Here is a 22,039-nt window from a genome sequence, read left to right as displayed (position 1 = left end):
AAGGACATCTAAAAGCAGGGAAGACTTCAAGTGCGAAGATCTGCAAAGAAGGGAAGTGTGGAGAGGTGAGCCCCACAAGGGCAGCTGTCCTCCCTGAAGCACTCGCTGATTCACAGGCAGTGGCCGGAAGGCTGACAACTGAGTGGTCTCACAGGACTGGGGAATGAAAACTGGAGTTTTGGACAAGGGGACCAGAGAAACACCCCAAGTTCTTCAGTCAGAGGGGAAATTATCCCAGATGGAAGCATGGAGAAGAAGAAAGAAATGAAGAGCAACAGAAGAGTAGGCAACTCTGAATGAATATTGATTATGCAGAGCAACAATAGTTTTCTGGGGAATAAAATATAGAGAGATACAATAGTTAAAAGCATGATAACAGTAGTATATAAGTCGAGAGAGCAGTAAATGGAATTGAAGGGTTTTAAGGTATTTCCAGGAAGTGGTACTTTAATAAGTCAGAGATACATATTGCAAACCATAAAAAGAATTCTAAGAAGCTAACAGAGTGGGGAGACGGAATTCTGAAAAATACTTAAGTAACCCAAAAGTAGGCAAGAAAAGCAGGAAAAAAAGAACATAGAACAGACAAGTCAAAGAGAAAACAAATAGTAACCTGGTATGTTTAAACTCAAATATATCATAACTCATTAAATGTTCAAATTAAAAAATGATTATCAGACTTTATTTTTGTAAAAATATATGATACAAGAGATACAGCTTAAATATAAAGGAACAGAAATCTTAGAAGCAAAGACAGAAGGGATATACCATGCAAACACCAACAAAAGGACTCCAGAATAGCTACACTAATACCTGACAAAATTAATTTGAAGGCGAGAAGCATTACTAGAGATAAAGAGGGACATTTTCATAATGAAAAAAGGATTAATTCACCAGAAAATATAATCATCCTAAATCTGTATATGTCTAATAGCATAGCTTCAAAATATACAAGGGCTGGCCAGTTAACACAGTTGGTTAGAGCACGACCTTGTAACACCAAAGTCAAGGATTCGGATACCCATACCAGCCAGCTGCCAGGGGGAAAGAAAAGATTACACACACACACACACACACACACACACGACAAAAAGTGACAGAACCAAAAGACATATTAACTATCATTGTTGGAGATTTTAACACTGCTCTCTTAGTAACAGAAGAACAAGCAGCCATCCCATCATTGAATATCCCTTAAAGTCAATAACTTTCTTAATGCTTAAAAGATTTTTAAAATTTTTTAAACCACTTTTATCCTCTTTGAATACCATTTCAATAGCCAGATAATTTTAACCTGTATATGTTCTTGGACACCTGGCTAAAGTTGGAAGACTTTAACATGAATCAGAAATATTGTGTCACCTCTTTGATCACATTCTTTTTGCATCCTAAACGATGGTGATTTAAAAAATAAAAACCTGAAAAATAATTTTTAAAAAGAACAAGCAAACAAAAAATAACAAGGATACTAAACAATTATATGCCAAAAAATAGATAATCTAAATGAAATGCAAAAAGACTTAGAAACACATAAACTACCAAAACTCGATCAAGAAGAAATAGGAAGTCTGAATAGACCTATAACAAGTAAAAAGATTGAATCAATAATCAACACCCTCACAACAAAGAAAAGCCAAGAACCAGATGGACTCATTGGTGAGTTTTACTGAACATTTAAAGAAAAATTAACAACAATCCTTTTCAAACTCTTCCAAAAAATTGAAGAGGAGGGAACCCTTCCCAACTCATTCTATAAGGCAGCATTACCCTGATACCAATGCCACAGACATCACCAGAAAAGAAAACTACAGATCAATATCCCTTATGAATATACATGTAAAAATCCTCAACAAAATACTAGCAAATCAAATCCAGCAGCATATTAAAAGGATTATACACCATGGCCAAGTGGGATGCATTTCAGGAATGCAGAGGTAGTTCAACATATAAAAATCTATCAATGTAATACATCACATTAACAGAATGAAGGGGGAAAAAAATCACATGATAATCTCAGTTGATGCAGAATAAGCATTTGGCAAAACCCAACACCATTTCATGATAAAAACACTCAATGAATCAGGAAGAGAAGGGAACATCGTCAACGTGGTAAAGGGCATTTATGAAGAACCCACAGCTAACATCATACTCAATGGTGAAAGACTGAAAGCTTTCCCCCTAAGACGAGGAACAAGGCAAGGATGCCTGCTTTTCCTATTTCTATTCAACAATGCACTGAGCATTTTAGCCAGAGAAATTAGGCAAGAAAAAGAAATAAAAGACAACCAAACTAGATAGGATGAAATAAAACTATCTCTATTCACAGATGACATGATCCTATTTATTGAAAATCCTAAAGAATTCACACACGCGTGCACACACAAAAAACTATTAGAGCTAAAAAACAAATTCAGCAAAGTTGCAGGATATAAGGTCAACACACAAAAATCAGTAGTATTTCTACATACTGGCAATGAACAATCAGAAAACAAAATTAAGAAAACAATTACATTTACAATAGCATAGAAAAAATAAAATGCTGGGCAGAGCCCGTGGCGCACTCGGGAGGGTGCGGCGCTGGGAGCGCAGCGACGCTCCCGCCGCGGGTTCGGATCCTATATAGGACTGGCCGGTGCACTCACTGGCTGAGTGCCGGTCACGAAAAAGACAAAAAAAAGAAAAAAGAAAAAAGAAAATGCTTAGGAATAAATTTAACCAAGGTGGTGAAAGAGTTGTTTATTCATAACTGCAAAAGATAAGTCTGGCTGGTTAGCTCAGTTGGTTAGAGCATGGTTCTGATGACACCAAGGTCCAGGGTTCAATCCCTAAAATGGCCAGCTGCCAAAAAATAAACAAACAAACAAAAACACTACAAAAGAACAAAAGATTGCCAAAAGAAATTAAAGAAGACTTAAACAGAAAGACATCCTATCTTCAAGGATTGAAAGACTTAACATTGTTAAGATGATAATACTCCCCAAACTGATCTACAGATTCAACACATTCAACACAATCTCTCTCAAAATCCTAATGGCCTTATTTTGCAGAAATATGTAAGCTAATCTTCTAATTCTAGTGGAATTGCAAAAATCCCCAAATTGCCACAATAATTTCGAAGAAAAAGAACAAATTTGGAGGACTCACACGCTCCAGTTTCAAAACTTATTACAAAGCTACAGTAATCAAAACAGTGGGGACTAACATAAGCATAGACATGTGATTGGTGGACTAGAATTAACAGTCTGGAAATAAACCTATATATCTATGCGCAACTGATTTTTGACAAGAGTACCAAGACCATCTAATGGGGAAAGAATAGTCTCTTCAATAAGTGGTCATGAGACAACTTAATATCCACATGCAATAGAATGAAGTTGGACCCCACCTCACACCTTATACAATAATTAACTCAAAATCGATCAAAGACCCAAATGTAAGAGCTAAAACTATAAAACTCTTAGAAGAAAATGTAAGGGTAAATCTTCATGACCATGGGTTTGGCAATGGTTTCTTAGATATGACACCAAAAGCACAAACAACCCAAAAAAAAAGAACATAGATACATTGGACTTCATCAAAATTTAAAACTTTTTTATATCAAAGAACATTATCAAGAGAGTGATAGTGAACCCAGAGAGTGAGAAAAAATATTTGCAAATCATATATCATATAAGGGTCTGGAATCCAGAATATATGAGCACAAAGAATTCTTAGAATGTAGCAACAGAAAAGCAAACAACCCAATTTAAAAATGGGCAAAAGACTTGAATGGACATGTCTCCAAAGAAGACATACAAATGGCCAAAAAGCACATGAAAATATGCTCCACTTTATTAGTTATTAGGGAAATGCAAATCGAAACCACAATGAGATACCATTTCACATCCACTAGGATGGCTATAATTAAAAGATAAATAAAGAGGAAAAGAAGGGTTGGTGAAGATGTGGAAAAACTGAAACCCTTGTACATTGCTGGAGGAATTGTAAAACAGTTCAGCCTTTATGGAAAACAGTTCAGTGTTTCTTCAAAAAGCTAAACATAGAATTATCATACAACCCAAGTCTAACCTAGGTATATAACCAAAAGAATTCAAAACAGGTGTTCAAACAAAAACTTGTACATGAATGTTCATAGCAGCACTATTCATAGTAACCAAAAGTTGGAAACAACCCAAATGTCCATCAACAGATGAAAAGATAAACAAAATGTGGCACATCCATACAATGAAATATTATTTGCCCATAAAGAGGAATGAGGCACTGATACATGCCACAAAATGAATGAACTTTGAAAACATTATGCTGTGAAAGAAGCCAGACACAATAGGCCACACGTTTCATGATCCCACGTATACGAAATACCTACCATAGACAAGTCCATAGAGACAGAAAACAGATTAGCATTTGCCAGGGGCCCAGGGGAAGAGATAATGGGATGTGACTGCTGATGGGTATGAGGTTTCCTTTTGAGGTGATGAAAAATTTCCAGAACTAGATAGTAGTGATAGTTGCACACCATTGTGAATGTACTTAATGCCACTAAATTGTACACTTTAAAATGGTTAAAATGGTAAATTTTATGTTATGTGTATTTTATCACAATAAAGTAAATAAGTAAGGGTATACAAGATCTTTACAACACAAAAGATTTGACCTTATTGGCACATATGGAACATTATTACCAACAACTGCAGAATACGCTTTCTTTTCATGTCCACATGAAACGTTTCCTAAAATGATCTCTCTCTCTGGACCAAAAACCAAGACCCAACAAATTGCAAAGAAGTTTAATTATACTGGGAAAGTTATCTGCTTTGAAATATAATAGTAATAATAATGACAACGGCCAGGCAAAAAATACGTACCCAGATCACTCCAAAGCCCAAGGGTGGTACATGATTTGGGACTGCCAAGTCCAGTTCTTTCTCTCCCTTCCACTCCCATTTGGATTAACAGGGACTCCCACCTGCGCTTGGCCCTTGGACCTCTTCCCACAGCCTTTATCTCTCAGCAGAAGCAAGTCACAGTCTGGCCACAGCCCATCCCAAGGCCTGGGCCCTGGCCTCAGGCAAGGGTGACCATCTCCCTAAGCCCATCTCCTTGCCCGGCACAGAGGCTGGATGGGGCTGCCCCAGCCATCATCCAGGTAGTGAAACTTTGTCATTTGCCTTTGACTCCACAGAAGGCTAAACCTTAATTATACCTGGTGTTCCCTTAAAGTTCTTGTGTGAGGCTCTGTCACCATCTGAGAATGGGCAGACCCCCCACTGCCTTCAGGAAAGCATCAGACCCCTGTGTCTGTTCCTCAAGTCCCCCACCATCCAGCCCCCTCACCTCACCAGCAACTTCCACCGCCACTCTTCGAGCTACCCAAGGTTTGAGAGAAATTAAGCTGTTTCTGAAAAACAACCCATCTTTCCTCAGCTTGGACTCTGGCGGGATGTCTTCCTCACCCACCCCTCCCTTCTCTATTTGCCTCATCCTTGATGATTCTCCCTCCCTCACCCCAACCCACAGCCCATTAACCAGTGCTGCAGGCTGTACATGCAGAATACTTCTCAAATTTCTCTCCTTGTTTCCATCTCCAGTTCTAATGCAAGCTGTCATCTTCTCTTGTCTGAAGGTTGAAAATCGCCATCCTCTGACATCCTCCCCCTCCAGCTCATTCCAGGATCATTCACCGACCTGTCATCCCCAGTATCTGCACCTTGAAAACCCCCATTTCGCATATACACTCTTCATGACTCCTATCTCCTATACTTCCAGCTCACTCATTCTCAAGAACGCTCATTTCAACGACCTTGGACCCTCTGTTGAGATCCAAATGTTCTCATTTTCTTAGAGTGAGAACAGGCCCCATCATTAACCCCCATCATTAACCCCCATCTCTGCAAACACCTGTAGCTCTCTTGCCCCTTTCTGCTCTTGTCATATTTGCCTAGAAAAAACCCAGCCCTGATTAAACACAGCTAGTTTCCTGCACTGTGCCTGTATCCAAGCCCAACTGAATAAGCTTGGAGAATGATGCACAGTTGTGCTAACTGGTCCCATTTTATATCCATGACCACAACCAAATGGGCATCAAGACCTCCCAACAATGCTATTGCACCTTCCTGGTAGGTTTGCTCTTCATTCTGCAAAATGACTACTGCAGTCTCTTTCCATTAAGCCTCAGCACCCCTCTAGTAGACATTGTGATTCTCTCTTCAGCATCCTTTCCGCATGATATATCCATTATGAGGTCTGGGTGGGAAAGAATGACCACACCTTCTGGCCCAGAGATAAGGCCAGGATCACCTCGCTCCTCTTGCCACAGAGGTTGATTCAGGCAAGCTAGGCTTTTTCCAGCTGCTTCATGGTATTCCCTGTGCCAAAGAGACCAGTTCAGAAAATGGCATATGACCCATTTGGGGCCAACGGTATTTTAGGGACACTTTCTGGGAGCTTCTGTGATAGGAGCCTCCTGGCTCCTAAGAGGGCACTGCAGGTGCCAACCCTCTCTCTCCAGCAGGGAGTGGAGTGAGACTAGGAAGCCTGGAATTGCTGCATCTGTTGGGCCACCATGAGGGAAGCCAGGCTTGGGATGAAGCTGACATCTCTGTCAGAAGAGAAGTGACAAGAAACTAGACCCTCTATTGCTTTGTTGAGAAGCTGAATGAAATCCACTCTGGAGCCTGCCTGACTCTACTCTTTCTGGTCAATAAGTACTTGCCATTTTTAAAACTAGCTGGCATTATGTTGTCTGTTACCAAACCCATCCTGACTGATCGGCCCCCTTCCCATCCTCACTCTCAGCTCCTGACCTTACCTCATGTTTTGCTGTGGAAGTAGAAGCCATCAAGCAAGAGACCCTTCACCCTCCCACCGCCCTTCACTGTCCTAGTCACCTGCAGCACACCCATTTTCTACCTTCTTCCTTATGGTAGTGAACCTCCCCACTCTCACCTAAGTCCACTCTTCACCTGTACTCTGCCTCTCATCTCAAGGAAGCTTCAGTTGAGCCTCTCTCCTGGGTCACTGGTTTCTGCCTGTCCGCTGGGTTGATCCTGGTGGCACATGCGCATGCCCTCCTCAGATTCTAAAACAGTCCCTCCTAGGCCCTGCTAACCACTGGCTCATTTCAGGACCCCACTCTAAGCTAAATATCTCAAAAGAGCTGTCCACAGCCTCCACAGCCTCACCTCCCATCCTCACCTCCACCTGCCTCAACCTGGCATTGGTCCTTGCCACCCCACCTAAGTGCTCTTGTAAAGGCCTCTAATGACTTTTACCATCCCACCAATGGCCATTCCAACCTCACTGATCACTTTTCTGTTGTCATCTTAGTTGACCTCGTGGCAGCCTATACACAGTTGGCCACTCTGTTCTCCTTGAAACACTTTCTTCTCTTGGCTTCTGAGGCACAACACACTCCTGGTTTCCTCCAACCTCCCTGGCTGCTCCACAGTCTCTCCCACTCCTGTGCTTGACCCCTAAATAATGCCGTGCTCCACAAATGACCATCGGCTTGCCTCTCTGCCCAGGGCACTCAGCCAGTCCCACGGCTTAAAATTTCATCAGGATGACGTTGACTGCCCCCCCCACCATCTGTCTCTTCAGCCCCCACGTCTTGTCTGGGCCCCAGACTCCTTTATCCCACTGCCTCCCTGGTATCCTCATGTGTCCAACAGGCATCTCAAACAGCACAGTTCAAAATGGGACTCGAGTCCCACCTCTCCCAATCACCACGGCCCCACACACAGAAGTTTCTGCCCATCCCAGGAAATGGCACCACCAGCCAGCCAGAGGCCGAGGCCATCCTTACTCCTCTTTCACTCACCAGCCCCATCAGCAAGTCCTGTCACACTCACCCGCAAGAGGTCTCCTCGTTGGTCCATCTCTCCACGTTCACCCCCTGTCTGCCCACGCCATCACCTCTCACCTGGATGCAAACTAACAGCCACTGTGGAAACTGTTTTGCAGTTCCTCAAAAAGTTAAACATAGGATGACTATATATGACCCAGCAAGTCCACTCCTAGGTATAGACTCAAAAGGACTGAAAACAGGTGTTCAAACAAAAACTTGGACACGAATGTTCATAGCAGCACTATTCACAATAGCTGGGGGGGTAAGGGAGGCAGCACCCAGGTCTTGACACAGGATGACTGGGCTCTGAGATTGTTCCCAGGTCCTGCCAACAGTGGAGATGGGGAAGGGAGGGGTGTGTTTAGTGCTCCTTTTAAGGTATGCTAGCGAAACCTGCTCTCTGTAAACAGAGAGCAGTCTGGGAGAACATGAGCCAGTTCATGGGCAATAGCTCTAGTGACATTCACATGGCATACTCACATCTCTTCTGTTCCACATTCAGGACTTAGCCAAAGTTGTCACACGTTTCTTTTTCTAATGAGGGCACTGAGGCCCTAGCCCTGCCCAGACCAGTACCCCAGCGTGCCCACGAGCCCAGCAGGCTCTGCTCCTTCTCCTCCCCATGCCTGCTTAGGGCTGCCATCAGACTGAGGCCTTCACAATCTTGACCCTCCAAGGGCCTGCAGTCTGGGCCTTCAGGCTCACCATCATTTAAATTTTAATACTGCTCATGAATACCATTGTTATTCTCATGCAACAATATTATTCATAATAAAGTCCTTGCTAGGTCCCAGACCCTGACACTTGATGTTTTGCTTTTTACCCCTCTCAGCCCTCCCCACGATTCTGTGGGGGAAATCATTATTCCTATCTCGCAGATGCAGAACCAGAGTCTCAGAGAGGGCAAGTGACTTGCCCAGGGTCACACAGCTACCACATGGGGCAAGAGTAGGATCTGAAGTAGGGTCTATCCCACCTCTTTCTCCCACCCCCCATTTCCCCTGGACTTCCCTGATTACCTCTAGAACCAGAAATGCTGGCCTGATGCCCCTAAGTCACTGAAATATCACCAACCCAGCAGGGGGGCTCTGACCACCCCTGGGTGAGCAATGACAGGGCAGTGATTGGGTGGAGCCAGACGGTGTGATGGGAGAACACGAAGGGTGACATGGTGATGTGGGGCTAGGCACACAGGGCATGCACACCACTAACTACACTTACCACCTGAGGGAAGGCAAGAGAGCCCAGAGAGGGGTCCCCGGAGCAGACAGAGGAAAGAAGAAGGAGTTATTAAGCTGCAAGACACATAGAGACAGCCCGGGGCCTGGACCAGACACAGCCTCACAGCCCGGGGCTCCCTGTGCTGGTCACTTCACTTACTGGCCTGGTGGGGGTGGCGGTGATGAGAATACCTCTTGAGGGTACCCTGCCATCTGGCAGGGACTGCCTGGGGCATGGAATTTCAACACAGCTTGGGTTAGGAAGAACATATGATCTTTTAGCAATGTCTGCCATGGACACCACCAGGGGCACATGTCTTATTTAAGCTGGTCCTAAACTACCATCTGCCTCAACTGTTCTCACTGCCTTGCCTAGGGGCAGGACCCAGGCAGATCTCAGGTGGATAAAACTAGAGCAGGGCCAAATCTAGAAGCCAAGTTGCTCAACTCCGAGCTCTGCTACAAGATATGTGGCTGCTGAGTGGGAGGCCTCAGGAAGGGGCTGGATAAAGTGTCAGCCCTTGGACAACTCAAGGTGGGTCCCCGTCATTCCCTCCCCAACTCACGTGTCCATGTAGGTCCGTGTTGAGTAGCATCAGGGCACAGGTGAGCGTATGGATCCCATCTAAATCAGAGATGTGGCACTCAGTGTGAGCACCCAGCTCGTTCCCACCCCCAGCCACCCACCTGCCTCCCGATAGAGCCAGCTTGGAGGCCTTGGAGACAGGAAGAGGCCAGCCGCCTGCCAAATGCACCTCAAGGCCCAGGGCCTGAGCAATGTTCTCCGCCCACCCTCATTGCAGTACTGGAGTCACATGCCTGCCCCAGGTCAGGGCCATCCCATCCCTTAGAGGGAATCTGACCATTCTGGGCCTGCTCTAGCCTAGATGCCTGCCTCCTGTGGCCAAGTTCACCTTGAACCTCAGACCCAGGAATGGCTCTGGATCCCAGTTCATGTCCCTGCATTGGCCTGTGTCTCCTCCAATAATGGGCCTAGTCCCCCAGTTCCTGTAGTCAGGTTCATCCACAGGACAAGTCCTGCCCCTAAGAGGGCCCCTACCTACATCTCCACCCACCAGAATTCTCACCAAGAATCAGCATTGTGACAAGGGACCAGGGACAGTGAAGACCCAAAGGACTGAATCTTGAGGACAGAGGACTTTTAGGCATAGGAAAAGCCTATGGGCACAACATTTGGGAGCTCTCTTGCCCAACAGACAGACCTCATTCCATGTGCCATAGTTTATTCATTCAACATTTATCGAATGCCTACTGTACGCCAGAGAGGACAGACCTTCCTGGCCGGACAGAAGTGGCAGGTGGAGCAGCAGTGGGAGGAGGCCAGGGCCTGGCTGGGAGGGTGAGGTGGGGAGGTAGCCATACCTTCTGAGGTGCTGTCATCAGGGTTGCACTGGCAGTACCGGCGGGAGAAGTGCGTAAGAACCCGCTCCCGCTCTTGCGTCTCCCCCATCAATGGAAAGGCCTTCAGGAAGGTTCTGAAAGGAAATTCAAGGCTGCTGAAGGTCTCCCAGAACCCCTGTCAATCCTGGTCCTCACCCTGGGCAGGAGCCCCACAGACACACACACACACCCCTGCCTCAGCATCTGGGTCTGGATGCCCTCTCCAGGCCCTGGGAGGTCTCCTGGTCCCCAGGATGGCCTCTGGAGCACTGAGGTCAGGTGGCCTGGCAGGCTTTAGAGTTTCAGCCCCCATCACCCTGCAGGGCCCTTTCAGAGTAGGAAAGGAACAGACTGCGAGAAGCAAGGACAGATGAGCACCTCCGGGCCAGCATCAGCCCTTCTCCAGGCATGGCCCACTCCTCACTCCCTCCTCTACGCTGGGCCCCAATTGCCCATCCCTGCCCCTCAGAATGCTTTTCCCCAGTCACTCCCACTCCTCCATGTGCCACCACCTGGGACCCAGGCCCAATCCTGGCCTCCCTCACACTCCCCCAAACCCCAAGTCTGAGCTGTCACTAAGTCTGGACGGTTTGCTCCTCATCTCCAATCTCAATTCCTTCTCCGCTGCCACCCTCATCATATGCCCAGGACATCTGCAACATTGCAGGGCACCAGCAGGCCCACCCCCGACCTCCCCAATACATCCTCCCTGCGGACACCAAGTTGTCTCTTAAATGCCCATGCACTCAAGCCTTGCCGCTGCTTAAAACCTGTCACTGGCTCCCCAGAACCCTCAGCATGGCATCCAAGCTCCTCATGTCATGCCCTGATCACTGCCCTCTCACTCCCCTCCCATCCCTCCAATGTCACCCCCACCTGCTGCCTCCCCAAATTGTCTTCCCGCTCTGGCAGGACAGGCATCTCACTGCTCAGCACCTCTGAGCAAGCCGGGCCCCCCAGGGCACACTTTGCTCCTCTGCTGGGCAGCTCTGAATCCCCCTCCAGGCCCAATTCAGAGGTCACCCATCTCTCAGGGGCCCCTGGCAACTGATCAAAAACCAGAGGGCATGGGAGATGGGGCCAAGTCCCCTCACCTAGGGCCTGGGCACACCCCTTCCCTTCGGAAAGGGAAATTGCAGCTGAGCCAGTTTGTGCTGCTATCTGTCCTGGGTTCATGAGACGGTTTGTTCCTGGTTCTACTGTGGTTCATCTGGTTTGGGGCCCAAAGTGGCTATGACACCCACTTTGCTTTGTCCTCACTTGCACTGCCTCCTACCACACCCTGGGGTGTTTGAGTCACATCTCAGCCAACTCTTACCCTCTGAGGCTCCCCAAGACACCCAAAACTGCAGACCACTCCCTTGAAATTCAATCCCAGTCAACTGCTGTACAAAACACTCCTCTATCTGACATCCAGTTTTCCTGCTCTCTCTGTCCCTCCCACTCCCTGTTCTCTTCGCTCATCTGGTCCCTCCCCCTTCTCCTCACACTACACCAGGACTTTCTAAAATCCATCCCCCAACCCAGCTTTAGCCTGTCCTGCCTAGGAGCCATCCATTCCAACTCCTACTCCTGAACCCAAACTCCCCTTCCCTGGGGCTCTTCACCAAGCCCCAACCCAGAACTGCCACCACAAACACTTGGGCTGTCCCCAGGTCAGCCCCACCACAGCCCACCCTCTCCCCAACATCTTGGCACCACCAGCCCTCCTGCTCTGTCCTCGGTGCAACTTCTCATACTGACCTCCCCTCTAGCCCCACTGCCCAGCCTCAGGCCTTGTCCTCTCCCACCTGACCCTCTTCAGAAGCTGGCACACCCCTGGACCAAAGGCCACCAGCACACTGCTGCCAGTGCTGCCTCCCAAAACACTGCTTTATACCTAGCACCTTCTGTGGCTCCCTAGTGCCTGTACAGTCATCCCTTGCCCTATCAGGCTAGCTTACAAGGCCCTCCAGTCCAGCACCCACACCTCTGATCATGGGCTGACCCCACTGAATGCTCTCCCTGGCCAATCTTCCTCATTCTGGTCTTCAAGGCGCAGCTCAGGGTAGCGTAGCTTGCAGCAGACCAACATTCCACTGAGAACAACAACAACAACGAGTTTTCTTAAGCCAACAGAAAACAGCAGAGGCAACAGAGACCAAAAGTGCAAAGATGCTGGAGAGGAGAAAACTGAGGAGAGGTGGGCTGACCTTCTGCAGCTGCCTTTTCCCCAGGGGCATTGTTGACTATGGGCACAGGCAAGAGGTAAGATGTTAGGTGGCTTCAAGGGGCTGGAGAGACAAACCTGGAGACATGAGAGACTGTAAACACGTGGCCAGTTTTCCCTTTGAGATATTTGCCAAATTTCAAACATGACAGGCAAGAGGCTAGAGAGCTAAATGGAAAGCCTCTGAGAAGTAGAGGGATTTTTGGCAATCTTGCCACACTTTGGAGACAAAATTAGGCTTCAGGACCCACAAAAGGGCTCACCCCAGTGAACACACCAGCCCCTCAATGGAGAACCCTGAGGGCCTTCACCCTGTGAAGAGGGCAAACCCTGAGCCATACCAAACTGCTGCAGCCTGTCCTCAGCTCGTCCCCGGTTGGATTAGGACATGTCCCCATGTCCCATTCTAACTGCCTAGCAGAGGACAAGGTCAGCCTTCTCTGGAAGAACATATGATGACCTAGAGCCACTACAATTTTGTACAAAGTATACAGCATCTGATTAAAAAATTACTAAGCATGCAAAGAGACAGGACATATTATGGAAAACCAAGAGAAAAAAGAGGCAATAGAAACAGATACAGATGATTCAGAAGCAGATACTGGAGTCAGGAGACAAGGATTTTACAACAATGTGCTTGAGAAAAGAAAGGGGAAGAGGAAACAAATAAGTGAGAAGATGGAGGATTCCCCAGAATTAATAGAATCTATTAATTTTTTAAGTAAAATGGAAATTCTAGAACTGAAAAATATAACAGAAAGTAAACACTCAATAAATGGGTTTAAAAGGCACATTAGACACAGAAAAAGGGTAAGTGAAGTGAACTGAAAGCAGGTCAATAGAAAATATCCCACCTGAAGCAGAGAAAAAAGAATAAAAACTGTATTTTTTAAAAAGTGTAAGAGACACATGGGACACAGGAAAAAGGTCTAACGTACCTGGACCACCTCACCCCTTAGCTCAGAGACTACTATCCTCTTGGGGCCTAGACTGGTGTCTGCCCAGCTGGCCCCTGCCACCAGAGCCTGCTAGACACTGGGCTGCATCCACCTGCTCCAACACTTCCTGTTCCCCAGGATCTGCACCTGGACCTCCTGAGGTCTATCTACTCCCTGAGCCCAAACACCAGCAAGACCTGTGATTGATCCCATTTTATCATCTCCTGCCTCAGTGACTGCGGAGGCAGTCTTTACCTCTCTGGTCCATAGCTTCTTCATTTGAAACATAGGAATGATGGCGCCTACCTTACAGGTGGGCTGTGAGGCGTGTAAAGACATAGAGCACCTGGCAGGCAGGAAGTACTCAATGCAGGCAAGTGCTCTGACTCCTTGCCTCTCCTAAAGAGTCACGACTACATATCCACCTTCCTCTCCTCAGTGTGCACCACGCAGCTGGCACTCGCTGAGTTGCTGGACGCTGCTGCTCTTAAGGTCCCTTCCCCACAGCCTCATCAGACAACACACCCTGTTGTCTGAGTCAGGAGGCTTGCCCAGGGTTTCACAGCAAGTTTATAATAAAGCTGGTGTGAGAATCCAGATGTGCTTCCTACCAGCCATGGGTACCACCCTGTCCCAACCTCACTGACCTGAGGGCTCGGTCCAGAGTCAGGCCCGAGAAGTCGAAGAAACTGAGGTACTCCCCAGCCACCAGCCTGCTGAACTCGTTGCTGCCAGGAGAGCACGGGAAGTTTGTTAGAAACAAGGCCCAGCCCGAAAATGACAGAACAATAGGGGGTACCTGCGGAGTGGGCCCCAGGGTGCCCTGAGTCACCCAATCAGACCTTCCCAGCCCCTAGGCTGCCTCCCCTACTGGCCAGTTGGGCTCTGACAGTTCAATTCAACCTTGGGCTGGGGGTCAGGAAGGCTTCCTGGAAGAGGTGATGTCTCAGCCAACACAGGAAAGTAAGTGCCAGCCAAGTGAAGGGAGTAGGGAGTGGGATGATGCAGAGTGTCCCCAACAGAGAAAAGTGCACAACATGCCCAAGAAGCTACTAGCAGGGCCATGTAGCCAGAGCTTCGAGAGCAGGAATGGGGGCAGCAAGACGTGAGGCAGGGAGCAGGGCCTGCAGGCCAAAGGAAGGATTGGGACTTGACACTGAGGGGTCTGATGCAGAGATGATCAGGTCTGTAAGTTGGAACACTCTACCTCTGAGTGGAGCCCCATTGGGAAGTTATAGTGGTTGTCCAGAGAGTGATGAGAGGGTAGGGAGGAGAGAGATTTAGGAGGCAGAATCCACAGGACAGGGAGATGGAATGCGTGTGGGGAATGACTGAGAAGGTGGTCCCCTGGGGGAGATGTAAGAGCTCAGGACAACAGAAGTGGTGGAACACATCCCCATGAGAGTCGTCAGTCCACAGCTGGTTAATAACTACTCGGGGAGGGGTGGGGGTTGAGTCCATGAAAGAGGAGGGTGCACAGACAGGACACCCACTCAGGGAGCGCGGGTGTGGACCCAGGAGAGAGAACCAGTGATGGAGACTGAGAAACAGCGGCCAGAGAGGAAGGGGTGTGTTGGGGTGTGCTGTCCTGCAGGCCAACAAAGAAAGTGTTTCAAGAAGGCTGGACTGAAGAATACTTGTTGAAAATTAGAGCAAATTTCCACGTGATACTATTTAAGCCTCGAGCTCTCCCTCCCATTTACAGGACCCATGGGAAATAGAGAAACATGTTAATTAATGCCATGAGGATACCACATCCCAAATGTGGAAAATTCTTCAGGACAAATGGCTCCATTTCTTCAACAAATACATGGCATTCAAAAAGGGAAAGGGATTGTTGGACTGTTGTTGATTAAAATGGATTTAAGAGACATATCAGCCAAATGCAAAGCGTGGACCTTGTTTGGATCCTGATTTGAACAAACCAACATTTTTGAGACAATCAGAGAAAATTAAATACAGACTGAATGTTGGAGATATTTAGGAAAACTTTTAAATTTTGTTAGAAATTATAATGGAATTATGATTACATTAAAAAATCCTTATCAGATAGAGATACATACCAAAGTATTTATGGATCAAATGGTTGACTATCTGAAATATGCTTTAAAAGGGCCGAACCCGTGGCTCACTCGGGAGAGTGTGGCGCTGGGAGTGCATCAGCGCTGGGAGCGCTGAGGCCGCAGGTTTGGATCCTATATAGGGATGGCCAGTGCGCTCACTGGCTGAGCGCAGTGCGGGCAACACCAAGCCAAGGGTTCCGATCCCCTTACTGGTCACAAAAAAAGAAAAAGAAATATGCTTTAAAATAGTCCAGCAAATGGGGGGAAAAGAAAGTGTGGGGTAATAGATGATATGAGAATGGAAAAATGCTAATTTTGAAGCTGAGTAATGGGTACGTGGAGGTTTACTACATCATTTTCTCTGCCTTTGTGTATGTTTGAAATTTTCATAATAAAAAGTTTAATTAAAGAAAAAGAAAGGAGTGGCCTGTGGTGTCAGCACTGCCTAAGGGGGCTAAGGAGAGACCTGGGTAGCAGCCACCAGTGTCTTGGCCAGAGAGGTTTCTGAAGGGAAGGAAGGAAGGGAGGAAGCCAGTCTGGAGGGGCTGAGTGTGGAGAAGGAGAGAGGACAAAGGTCACCCAGGGCAGAAAACCCAAGAATGTTGGCTGTGAAAAGGCTGGAAGAGAAAGTGGGGATGAGGAAGGGGTTTTTGTTTTTCAGATGGGAGAGACCTGAGCACAATTAATTGCTGATGGGAAGACCTCTATAGAGAGAGTGGTTGAAAAGACAAGGGAGGGAAGGGATTAACCATAATGAAGTCTCCTGAAAGGATGTCATTAGGGTCGGGGGTTATAGCCCAGCAGGAGAGGTGGGGCGTCTCAGTTGACATTTCTGGACTGGGGCTGTTGTGGGGGGCCCGCTGCAAGAGCAACACGGAGGCTGCGGAGGGCACCAGAGGCAGGAGGGAGAACAGGATTTGGGAACCAAGCCGCCTGCAGGGCCTCCCTGAGGCCTAGAGCCCCTTGGTCAGCTTAACTCATGGGCAAGGGTCTGGACTGTCTCCCTCAGCCTTGTGAGCAGCTCTCGGGAGGCCAGGCCTGCTGCTGCGCATCTCAGAGCCTTAATGCGGGAGCTGGGAGGCACTCTGGAAAGAAGGGCCAGAGTCAGGTAGACACGCCAGTGGTCAGACCCACACACGATGTGCCATCAGACTTCCTCCCTCTCACAGTCCCTGTCTGTCCCCCAACCCCCTCAGGGCTCCCATCTGGCTAGCTCCTTTTGCACCCAGTCTGAAGGCGAGGGCTTGTGCTTTGGGGGCTTCAGCCCCTTCAGCTGGTCCCAATAGACAGAAGGGCTTAATGAGGGCCAAGAACCCCTTCCTGAGCTCGGGGTCCCAGACGTTTCCCACCCCCACACCTCCAGTCCAGGTTCTCCTCTCTCCCTGGTGCCACTAGCTGGGTCACCAGCTACTGCCCAGCTAGCTGCTCTGTCCTTACCACCATCTATTGTGACCCCATAACCACATCCCACACCCCGCAGCCCACTACCACCCCACTCCCTGAGAGCATCAGCCCTTGCCCTAGCAGCCCAGAAAGGAAAAAGATTTAGGGCAAGGCCAGGAATGAGGACGATGGTGGGAGGAGGCATCCTTGGGGGACTGTTGGAGCCACCCCAGCATCAGGCACCCCTGAAAGAAGTCACCCACACCCCCTTCAGACTGAGGAAGACACCAGGTTTGCCTGGAGTGGGAGAAGGCACTCACTTCTTGCCCAGCTGCCGGGCCACGTCACAGCGCTGGAAGCCCTCAAGGTGGTAGAGGCGGCGTGCCAGCCGGCGAGCAGCTTCACTCACCCCCTGGCACCCATTGGCCAGTGGGTCCGTGCTACCAAGCTCCAGCCCTTCAGAGCTGCTCAGCTCTGAGTCTGAGTCTGACAGGCCGTCCTTCAGGCTGGGGTCACTGCAGATGGAGAGGAGGGGAATCAGTAGCCCAGGGTCAGAGGCCCTGGGTGAGGCTGGAAGGTCTGCCCAGGCCTCTGAAAACCCACGTGGGAGAGAGCAGAGAAAGAAGCTCCACTGCAGCAGGAGGAAATCAAGTGAGACTTTCAGAAGATCCTCTCAACTGAAATCCCTACACAGCTCCCTGACGCCATCTGAGCTGAGACAACCTGGAAGAGGAGAATGGAATCTCAGGACAAGAGGGGGAAGTCTGGGTGCACACAGGATGAACAAGGTGACCTTGGAGAGGGCTTGCTGACTCTGGACACTGGATTGCTCTAATTTGCTTTGCCTCCTCTGGGTCTCAGTTTCCCCATCTGCCCCATGGTTCTTCCAGCCCCCAGCCTGGGCCCTGCCTCACCTGGCTGAGTTCAGCAATTTGTCCGTGTCCTCCTCATCGTCATCCTCGTCCCCGCCTGGGGCCTGGGGTCCATCTTCATGAAATCCATTGGGCACAGCCGTGAGAGACAGGCAGCTCAGGACGTTCTCTGAGCGGCTGCTGGAGATGGAGCGCCGCAGGGGGCTGCCCAGCTCCCCATCACCACCAGCTGCCCCCAGGTTCCCCTCAGACCCCATGTCCCCAATGCCCAACCCAGCCCCTGGCTCAGGGCTATCACGGGCCCTCTGCTGGATGAGGGGAGTGAGAGGGGCTTCAAAGCTGACACAGCTGTCGCTCTCGTCTGTGAGGCTCAGAACATCTAGGGAATCGAGGCTACTGTACTGCATGCCCCGCAGCAGCTCTGACTCCAGAATCTTCTCAAATGTGGTGCTGAAGCCATCCCGCACATCCAGCTCCCCAGGGCCACCCAGCCTGTGGGATGCAAGGAGCCAGTCACCATCCTGCCAAGGTGTTCTGCGTAGAGGCATTGGTGCCTGCCCCAAACTGTCTGGGAGCTCGCTGGGGGCAGAGAACAGGCATGGATTGTGTCCTGTTTATTTAATCCTTCAGCCAATACCTACTGAGCACTAGGTGCCAATGTTGGGCTGGGTACTGGGAAGGCAACAGTGAAAAGGACAGACATGTTCCCCACATCCCAGGGCCTGACCAGGGCCTGGTCCACAATAGGTATCAAATATTTGTCCACATGAATGAATGTGAGGCCTTTTCCCACAGCCTGGCCCGGGAGCTGCTCCCTCGGGGCTCCCAGAGGGACATCTCCCTATCACAGCTAGCATCATACTGGTCATAATTTGCTGTCCCCACAGCCTGGGAGGATCTTAGCTCAGCCAACCGTACCCCAGCTTTAACATCCCCTCCTCAGAGAAACTGAGGGAGGCAGTCTCCCCATTACTCTCTATCCTCGGGGTATCTCTTCATTCCTCCCTAATCCTTTGAGCATGTCATATTCTGTCTGTTCCCCAGCACTGGCCCCAGAACAAAGGCTTCCTGAGACCAAGCATATGCTTGCCAGCCCCGTGGCCCCACCTCCCAAGCCCTGTGCTGCCCCGAGAGAGGCCCGTGCACCCCGTACCAGCTGTTCTCTCTGCCCAGAGTGCTCTTCCCCCAAACCGCAGCCCTCCCACCTCATTGCATTCTCAGTGAGGCCTGCCCTTGCCACCCTGTCTATGACTGTGATCTGCCCCCCAAACTCTCCAGCCCCTTTTTTCTACTGTATTTTTTCCAAAGCACTTATCCACTCCCAACCTACTATATAATTATTTATTATTTTTATTGTTTATTGTCTGTCTCTCCACTGGACCATAAGCTCCATGAAGGCAGGGATTTTTGTGTGTTTTGTTCATTGGGTATGTCAGCACCTGGAATCAAGAGCATCACACAGTGAACTGAGGCCTCATGAGAAGATTCTTATCTACTAGGGAGATGTGCAGGCAACAGGGAAGGAAGGGGATTGAGGGAAAGCGAGGCCAAGAGAGAGGGACAAGAAAGAAAAAGAAAAGAGATACAGAGAACATGAGAGAGAAAAAGAAAGAGCAAGAAAGACAAAGATAAAGAGAGACAGATACAGAGAGGTAGCAAGAGGAAGAGACACAGACGAAGCACGAAGCAGGCTGAGCCCGAGCCATTTCAGATCAATCAAGGCCCATCTTTTGCAAACAAGCACATCCCTCCCTCCATGTTGGCCTCCCCCTGAGGATCTGGCTGTGTCCCACTTCTTCCCCAGCCCCTGCTGCCTAGCAGAAACTGAGCTGCATTTGGAGGACTAGGAAGTGTCCCTTCCTCTCTAACACCTCCTTGGACTCCCAGTGCCTAAGATTCTGTCCCAGTGTGCTTCCTGGAGACACATACTGATCTGCAAGACAAAGAACTGAAGCCACAGCCACCTCCCACCCCAGCCCCAGCAGGAGTTGAGACTGCAGCCCCCTTAGGCCCTCAGGCCAGGGAACAAAGTGGGGAGGAATGCAGAAATCTAAAAGGTGGCAGGATGTCTGGCAAGGGCTGGGGTGGAAGTTGCTTCTACTGACCTCCAGGAGGAGGGAAGGGGAGAAAAGGGTTGCTGCCCTGGCCACCGGGGCAAATACCCAAAGTCTGCGCAGCAAAGACAACTTTGCCAGGCCTGTGCTGGGTCCTAGAGACACCCAAACAAGACAGAGCCCTGCCCTTGGGGGGCCCTCAGTCCATCACCACAGCCAGAAATGATACCTCTATCCCCTACCCCCTCATTCAACTGAGCAGACCTGCGAGGTGGCCCTGACGGGCTCAAAGACCATCAGCCCAATCTCCAAACCTTTATCTGCCTCCACCTTCAGCCATCCCAAATAAATATACCACCTACCTACAAACAGTGTGCCCCAAGAAGCCCCAGGGCCCTGCCCCCACCCCACTGCCAGCCAGGTGGCCAGCCAAGGCCCTGCCTGGATGGAAACTCTTATGGCCATGGCACACCTGGTACATACAGCCACCCAACCCCTTGTACTCACCTTCCTACCCACAAAGACCCAGAAACACTTCTCCCTACACACCCCCATACACACCCAAATGTGCACCCATAAATGTACAGGCCAGGCACACACCAACGCCCCCACCCACAACCACACAGCCCCATGCTCACGAATGTGTTCCCTCATCCCTGTGCACACACCGATGCACAGGCCAGGCACACACACACACACTCACACACCTCCCGCACACCTGCCTGCTCTGGCCAGGTCCCACAGCTATGAACCTAGAACTTCTAAATGCTTTCTTTTCTCAGCCCATCCTGGGGCCTTCTAGACATTCCCCTGCCCCATCCTCACCCTCTTTGTCCAACTGGCACCCCCAAGACTCCAGGTCTCTTCACCTCCTGCTGAGGGTAATAGAAATGGGGCTATAGCTCCAATAAGTAGGAATGAAGTGAGATTCATGGTAGAACTTCCTGATAGCAACCTCAGGAGAGGGTAGCTGAGAGGGATTATCCCACAAAGCCTACTTTTGGTGTCAGTTGCAGGACTGGGAGATGCTCATCTCCAGGAAGCAGAGACATGGACCAAATGACCTTTCACACCGAGGCATTTTAAAAGGACTTGGAACTATAATGGCCAGCCTGGGATAGAAGGAGTAAGGCTCTCCCACACCACATAGACACAGCTCATGATGGTTTGGGGACCCAAGGGTGGAGGGCACAAAAAGCCTGCTGGCCTTTAAATTCCCTCTCATGTCTCTGTCCTCCCAAAACACCCAGACACGGCAAAAGAGAGACATGAAATCCACATTTCATGTATGAGAAAAACAAGAACCAGAGAGACTAAGTGGCTAAGCCCAGGCCACACAGCAATAGGGCAGCCAAATTTGAGTCCCCATTCTCAGACACCCACTTACCCCAGCTGAAGATCCTCTGGACAGAGGCTCCTGGAGGCATCGTCCCCCTCCGACAGCCCACCAGCCCTCCAGGCCCTGGATTCTGTTGAATCTTCCAGAATGTTCGAATCTGGTCCCAGGACTAGGCCATTGATGAGGGAGAGGTCAAGGCTGAGGCTGTGGAGGGCCCTGTCCTTGTCTTTTGTGGGCTCCTCTGTGTCTGCCAGGGTGCCCCTCTTGTCATGCCCTGGGCTGCTGAGGCTGCTGTTCAGGCCCTCACTGGCTGCCATTCCATTATGGACCCCTGGCTCCTCCTCAGGCTCCAGGCTGGAGTCCCAGGAGGCTCCACGTTCCTCAGGCAGTACAGATGGGAGCTTATTCTCATCCATGGCAGCCACTGCTCCTACCCTCTCCTGGCTGCTCCTGGGACTCCACGAGACCTGGCAAAAGATGGAGTAATGAAGGGTTCAATCAAACAGAGCAGGGGCTTGGGGGTCTGAAGCCCAGCAGAGCCAGCACCAGGCCAGCCTGCCTGAGGGCAGGAGGATGGCCAAGAGGCTCTCCTCAGGACGCTTCCAGCTAGAGCCTGGGTTCAGATCATGGCCCTCTGACTGCCCTGTCCAGGCCAGCCCCCCTCACCTCTCTCTGGACTCCAGCTAGCCCCTCGTGCCCCAGTCCTGCCTTCCC

General features: G+C 49.5%; 1 protein-coding gene across 1 annotated transcript in view; it reads right to left on the bottom strand.

Annotated features, from left to right (window-relative positions):
- The window catches only part of PSD2 (pleckstrin and Sec7 domain containing 2), a 31,941-nt gene extending 10,200 nt beyond the window's left edge, over positions 1 to 21,741 (bottom strand). Inside the window, exons 1-6 of the mRNA XM_063087049.1 lie at positions 21,374 to 21,741; positions 17,975 to 18,424; positions 17,381 to 17,575; positions 14,262 to 14,342; positions 10,450 to 10,562; positions 9,633 to 9,691 (exon numbers count right to left, since the gene is read on the bottom strand). Of these exons, the coding sequence (XP_062943119.1) occupies positions 9,633 to 9,691; positions 10,450 to 10,562; positions 14,262 to 14,342; positions 17,381 to 17,575; positions 17,975 to 18,424; positions 21,374 to 21,741 (1,266 nt within the window). The remainder of the gene's footprint in view (positions 1 to 9,632; positions 9,692 to 10,449; positions 10,563 to 14,261; positions 14,343 to 17,380; positions 17,576 to 17,974; positions 18,425 to 21,373) is intronic.
- Positions 21,742 to 22,039: the final 298 nt, after the last annotated feature.

Source organism: Cynocephalus volans, chromosome 2, assembly GCF_027409185.1.
Source record: "Cynocephalus volans isolate mCynVol1 chromosome 2, mCynVol1.pri, whole genome shotgun sequence".
Taxonomy (NCBI): Eukaryota; Metazoa; Chordata; class Mammalia; order Dermoptera; family Cynocephalidae; genus Cynocephalus; species Cynocephalus volans.
This window is presented reverse-complemented; position numbering and strand designations above follow the sequence as displayed.